This window comes from Nicotiana sylvestris, chromosome 7, assembly GCF_000393655.2.
Source record: "Nicotiana sylvestris chromosome 7, ASM39365v2, whole genome shotgun sequence".
In the NCBI taxonomy this organism is placed as follows: Eukaryota; Viridiplantae; Streptophyta; class Magnoliopsida; order Solanales; family Solanaceae; genus Nicotiana; species Nicotiana sylvestris.
Window position 1 is genome coordinate 58,917,264 of NC_091063.1, and position 6,850 is coordinate 58,924,113.

Sequence of the window (6,850 nt, forward strand, 5' to 3'; positions counted from 1 at the left end):
TGGCAGAGCCTCAGGTTGACTTTGATGATGAGGTTCTGGCCCTAGCAATTCCAGTGGGCCCAGCTCAGGTCCCAAAGGGGTTTATTGCCACCCTAGTTCTTCAGGATGCTCTGGTCCGTCTAGTGGGCCTTATGGAGAGTGTCACCCAGACAGGCTTGCTTCCTGTAGCACCAACCACCTCTCAGGCTGGAGGAGGAGCCCAGACTCCTGCTACTTGCAGTCCGGAGCAGGTATCTCCCCAGATTCAGACTCCAGCGGTTCAGCCAGTTGGAGCAGTTCAGTCGAGTATGGTAGCTCAGACCGGTAATAGAGCAATTATGTTTGTCGATGCTTTATGGAGGCTGGATTGGTTTACCAAGATCTTCACTACTACTTTCAGCAGTGCATCTACTGAGGATCCCCAGGATTATTTAGACAGTTGTCACGAGGTTCTTAGGAACATGGGGATAGTTGAGACCAATGGGGTCGATTTTGCCACTTTTCACTTGTCTGAATTCGCCAAGACTTGGTGGAGGGATTTCTGTTTTGTTAGACCAGCCGGATTGCCAGCTTTGAATTGGGAGCAATTTACTCAGCTATTTCTGGAGAAGTTTCTCCCCATCACTCAGAGAGAGGCCTATCGGAGGTAGTTTGAGCATCTCCAGCAGGGTTCTATGATTGTTACCCAATATGAGACCAGATTCATCGACTTGGCTTGTCATGCTCTTGTCATACTTCCCACCGAGAGAGAGAGGGAGGGTGAGGAGGTTTATTGATGGTCTTATTCAGCCGATTCGTCTTTAGATGGCTAGGGAGACTGTGAGTGAGATATCTTTCCAGGAGGCGGCCAATGTAGCTCGGAGTTGAAATGGTTCTATCACAGGGAGGTGGTCATGGGTCGGACAAGAGGTCTCGTCATTCAGGTAGATTCAGTGGTACCTCGTCTGGAGGTAGGGATTCATATGGTAGGGGAAATCCTCCCAGGCCTTTCCAGTCAGCACTTCAGGTTTCTCACGGTGCTTCAGGTGGCCATGGTTCTCAGATGCAGTATTCTGATCAGCAGTCCTACAGTGCACCACCAGCTCCTATTGGTGCACTGCCGCTTCAGAGTTTCCAGAGTCATCATCCCCAGCAGTCGAGGGCTTGTTTTACTTGTGGCGACATGAGGCACATTTCTAGGTATTGCCCTCGAGCTTCGAGTAGTTCTCCGCATCAGGGTTCCCGTGCTATGGTTCAGGCACCAGGTGTTCCACAGGCCGCCCAGCCAGCCAGATGTGGGGGTAGATGTGCTAGAGGTGGAGGTAGAGGTGCTAGAGGTGGAGCTCAGGCCGCTAGAGGTGGAGGCCAGCCAACAACAGGCCGTCCAAGAGATGTAGTTCAGGGTGGTGAGGCCCAGCCCTGATGTTATGCTCTTCCAGCCAGGCCCGAGGCTCAGGCTTCCGATGCAGTTATTACAGGTACGGTTCTGGTTTGTGATAGAGATGCTTCAATGTTATTTGATCCAGGGTCTACGTACTCATATGTGTCCTCTTATTTTGCACCATGTCTGGTCATGCCTAGTGATTCTTTGAGTGATCCTGTTTATGTGTCAATGGCGATGGGTGATTTATGGTAGATCGAGTCCATCGTTCATGTATAGTTGTGATTGGGGGTCTTGAGACTCGCGTAGATTTGTTGCTTCTGGACATGGTTGATTTCAATGTTATATTGGGAATGGACTGGTTATCACCGTACCATGCTATCTTGGACTGTCATGCCAAAACTGTGACCTTAGCTTTACTGGGTTTGCCTCATTTAGAGTGGAGAGGACTCCTGGTCATTCTACTCATAGTGTTATCTCTTATGTGAAGGCTTGGCACATGGTCGAGAAAGGATGTTTGGCCTATTTGGCATATGTTCGTGATTCTAGTACTGAGGTTCCTTCTATTGATTATGTGCCTGTTGTTCGTGAGTTTCCTGAATTTTTCCCTTCAAACCTGTCGGGTATGCCACCCGACAGGGATATTGACCTTTGCATTGATCTGGCTCCGGGCACTCAGCCCTTTCTATCCCGCCGTATCGTATGGGCCCGCCTGAGTTGAAAGAGATGAAGGAGCAGTTGCAAGACTTGCTTTAGAAGGGTTTCATTAGGCCGAGTGTTTCGCCTTGGGGTGCGCCGGTGTTTTTTGTTAAGAAGAAGGACGGATCGATGAGAATATGTATTGATTACCGGCAGTTGAACAAGGTTACAATCAAGAATAAGTATCCATTGCCGATGATTGATGATTTGTTTGATCACCTTCAGGATGCCAAGGCATTTTCGAAGATTGACTTGAGATCTGGCTACCATCAGTTGAGGATTAGGGCATCCGATATCCCTAAGACAGCTTTCCGCACTCGGTACGGGCATTATGAGTTCTTGGTTACGTCATTCGGGTTGACAAATGCCCTAGCATATTTTATAGATTTGATGAACCGAGTGTTCAGGCGTTATTTGGATTTGTTCGTGATAGTCTTCATTGATGATATTTTGATATATTCCCGCAGCTAGGAGGAGCACGAGCAGCATCTTAAAGTGGTTTTTTAGACCTTGAAGGATAGTCAATTATATGCTAAGTTCTCGAATTGTGAGTTCTGGTTAAGTTTAGTTGCATTCCTGGGTCATGTAGTATCAACAGAGGGTATTCAGGTTGATCCAAAGAAGATTGAGGCAGTCAAGAACTGGCCTAGACCAGCATCAGCTACAGAGATTCGGAGTTTCTTGGGAATGGCAAGCTACTATCGTCGGTTCGTGGAGGGGTTTTCATCTATCGCAACCCCGATGACCAGGTTGACCCAGAAGGGTTCCCCGTTCAGATGGTCGGATGAGTGTGAGGCGACCTTTCAGAAGCTCAAGACAGCTCTGACTACGACATCTGTGTTAGTTTTGCTCACATGTTTAGGGCCTTATATAGTTTATTGTGATGCATCTTGCATTGGACTTGGTGCAGTGTTGATGCAGGATGGCAAGGTCATTGCCTATGATTCACGGCAGTTGAAGATTCATGAGAAGAATTATCCGATTCATGATTTGGAGTTGGCAGCCATTGTTCACCCGTTAAAGATTTGGAGGCATTATCTGTATGGTGTGGCATGTGAGGTGTTCACGGATCACAAGAGTCTACAATACTTGTTCAAGCAGAAGGAGTTGAATTTGAGGCAGAGAAGGTGGTTGGAGCTGTTAAAGGACTATGATGTCACCATCTTATATCATCCGGGAAAGGCTAATGTGGTGGCCGATGCTTTGAGTAGGAAGTCAGCCAGTATGGGCAGTCTTACTTATATTCCGGTCGGTGAGGGACCGCTTGCTTTGGATGTTCAAGCTTTGGCCAATCAGTTCGTGAGATTGGATGTTTCTGAGCCCAGCCATGTGTTAGCTTGCACAGTCGCTCGTTCCTCATTATTGGAGCATATCCAAGATCGACAGTATGATGATCCCCATTTGTGTGTCCTCAGAGACACGGTGCAGCACGGAGGTGCCAAGCAGGTTATCTTAGGTGATGATGAAGTTTTGAGATTGCAGGGTCGAGTTTGTGTGCCTAATGCGGATGGGCTCTGAGATTTGATTTTAGAGGAGGCCCATAGTTCCCAGTACTCTATTCATCCGGGTGTCGCGAAGATGTATCAAGATTTGCCGCAGCATTATTGGTGGCAGAGAATGAAGATGGATATCGTTGCATATGTGGCTCGGTGTTTGAATTGTCAGTAGGTTAAGTACGAGCATCAAAGGCCTGGTGGTTTATTTCAGAGGATTGAGCTTCCCGAGTGGAAGTGGGAGCGGATCACTATGGATTTCGTTGTTGGACTCCCGCAGACTCGGAGGAAGTTCGATGCAGTATGGGTCATTGTTGATAGGCTGACCAAGTCAGCACATTTCATTCCTATGGCAGTCTCCTATTCTTCCGAGAGGTTAGCTGAGATCTATATCCAGGAGATTGTTCGTCTTTATGATGTGCACGAGTCTATCATTTCGGACCGAGGTACGTAGTTTACCTCACGTTTCTAGAAAGCAGTTCAACGAGAGTTGGGCATGCGGGTTGAGTTGAGCACAACGTTTCATCCTCAGACGGACGGGCAGTCCGAGCGGACTATTTAGATTTTGGAGGATATGCTCCGAGCTTGTGTCATTGACTTTGGAGGCTCTTGGGATCAATTTTTTCCCTTAGCAGTGTTTGCCTACAACAACAGCTACTAGTCGAGTATTCAGATGGCTCCGTATTAGGCTTTATATTGTAGGCGGTGTCGGTCTCTAATTGGATGGTTTGAGCTGGGAGACGCTCGGTTGTTGGGTACGGATCTAGTTTAGGATGCCTTGGATAAGGTTAGGATTATTCAGGATAGGCTTCGTACAGCTCAATCTAGGCAAAAAAGTTATGCCGACCGCATGGTTCGAGATTTGGTATTCATGGTTGGTGAGTGGGTATTGCTTAGAGTGTCGCCTATGAAGGGCGTGATGAGATTTGGGAAGAAGGGCAAGCTTAGCCTTAGGTTCATTAGACCATTTGAGATTCTAGATCAAGTGGGAGAGGTGGCTTATAGACTTGCGTTGCCGCCGAACTTATCAGTCGTGCATCTAGTGTTTCATGTTTCCATGCTTCGGGAAGTATCACGGTGATCCATCCCACGTGTTAGATTTCAGCACTGTCTAGTTGGACAAGGACTTGTCTTATGAGGAGGAGCCAGTAGCTATTCTAGACCAGCAGGTTCGTCAATTGAAATCGAAGAGTTTTGCTTCTGTTCGTGTTCAGTGGAGAGGTCAGCCCGCTGAGGCATCGACCTGGGAGTCCGAGTCTGATATGCGGAGCCATTATCCCCATCTTTTTCCCGACTCAGGTACTACTTTCTTATGTCCATTCGAGCATGAACGGTTGTTTTAGAGGTGGAGAATGTGATGACCCAAAAGGTCATCACTTGTGTTGCAAGTGAATTCAGTGTTTCGAGGCCTAAAAACCTCCCTTTTACCTCACCTTGATTTGCGTGTGTGGTCCGGATCTATATCTGGAAAGCCTTCTATGTGAAAATATGAGAAATAGAAATTCTAGAGTTAAAATTTGATTATGGTTGACTTTGGTCAACATTTTGAGCAAACAGACCCGGATTCGTATTTCGACGATCCCGGGAGGTCCGCAGTAAAATATGGGACTTGGACGTATGCCCGAAAATGAATTCCGAGGTTCCAAGCCTTAGAAATCAATTTTGAAAGAAATTATTTACTGAATTATCTAAGAAATAAAGAAAAGAATTAATGTTTGAAACCATTGTTATCGGGCCTGTATTTTGGTTCCGGAGCCCGGTACAAACTTGTTATAGTATTTGAAAGATAACTGTGAAATTTGGTGAAAAACAGAGTTTATTTGACGTAAGTTGGACTTGCGGTTGAAGAGTTATGAACTTTGAGAGTTCTTGATGAAAATGTTGAGTTTTGAGGTTTAATTCATGATTTTACATGTTATTTTGATGATGTGATCGCACGAGTAGGTCCATATGATATTTTTGAGTTAGTATGCACACTTGATTTAGAATTCGAGGGCTCGGGTGAGTTTCGGGTAGGTTCCGGGATGTCTTAGGCTTAAAAACATAATTGTTGCAGGTTCAGAGAAGTGGAAGGCCTCTGAACAAACCAGTGCGGTCCGCACAAAAAGGAATGTTGCCGCGGTGAGGGCTTTGCGGCCGCACTAGATTTCGTGCGGTCCGCGGTGAGGAACATTTCACTGGTCGACTTCGGAAGCCTATATCTTTTGATCTACAAGGAATTTTGAGATGATTCAGACATGAAAGTTGTAGCCCTTTGTGTCTAGTTTCCAGAAAAGTTAAGAAATCACAATTTAGACATCTGTAGGAAAGTTATGGTCAAAATACTAAAGCATATCACTGCAGTCCACATGGGAGCTGTGCGGCCGCAGTTGATTTTGTGCAGTCCGCACAGGGCATCTGAAAGTAGTATCTTAAGATGGTATTTTCAGTTATTTTTTATTTTTCAAAACCCCAAAACATCAGAGGCGATTTTTCAAATAACCTTTCTTCTCCAAAACATTGGTAAGTAATTTCTAACTCGTTTTCTTCAATCATTAACATCTTTTCACACGATTTCAACTCAAAATCAATAATTTTCATGGGGAAAATTGGGTATTTTGGGTAAAACCTAGGTTTTTCAAAAAATTGGGGATTTGGAACTCGATTTGAGGTCCGATTTCAAAATAAATTATATATTTGGGTTCATGAGGGAATGGGTAATCGGGTTTTGGTTCGAACCTCGGGTTTTGACCATGTGGGCTCGGGGCGACTTTTGACTTTTTGGGTAAAACTTTAGAAAACTCATTTTTCATGCATTGGGGTTGATTCATTTAGCGTTTATTGATGTAATTAAGTAACTTGTGACTAGATACGAGCGAATTGATGGTGGAATCAAGGGATAAAGCTATAATTGAAAGGTGAATTGTGTCTGTGGCATCGAGGTAAGTGTTTGATCTAACCTTAGCTTGAGGGATTAGGAGTTGTGTCTTATTTTCTACATGTTAATTATGGAGTACGATGTATAGGCATGGTGACGAGTATCTATACGTTGGTGTCAAGCATGCCCGTGAGTCTTGTATTATAATTGTTATGACTCCGTTGTGGTTTATTACGCTTCATATGTTATTATCACCATTGTTCCCTTGCCGAAATGTTTGTTTGATATTATTGTTCCCTTGCCGGGATGTTCGTTTTGTTAGTATTGTTCCCTTGCCCGAGATGTTGTTGAAATATCATTGTTCCCTTGCCGGGAAGTTGCTATATTACTCTTGTTCCCTTGCTGGGATTCCTTATGATTATTGTTGGCTTGTAACTGGGAGTGGATGGTACGCCTACCACA

The 6,850-nt window shown here is 45.2% G+C and overlaps 1 protein-coding gene across 1 annotated transcript; it reads left to right on the forward strand.

Annotated features, from left to right (window-relative positions):
- Positions 1–847: 847 nt before the first annotated feature.
- Positions 848–1,381, forward strand: LOC138873196 (uncharacterized). Its single transcript, XM_070151637.1, has one exon. It carries the CDS (start codon positions 848–850, stop codon positions 1,379–1,381), a length of 534 nt encoding a protein of 177 aa, XP_070007738.1.
- The last annotated feature ends 5,469 nt before the right edge of the window (positions 1,382–6,850 follow it).

Bases quoted from the DNA above. Each gene is read 5' to 3' on its own strand.
- LOC138873196 (XM_070151637.1), top strand. From the start codon at position 848: ATGGTTCTATCACAGGGAGGTGGTCATGGGTCGGACAAGAGGTCTCGT.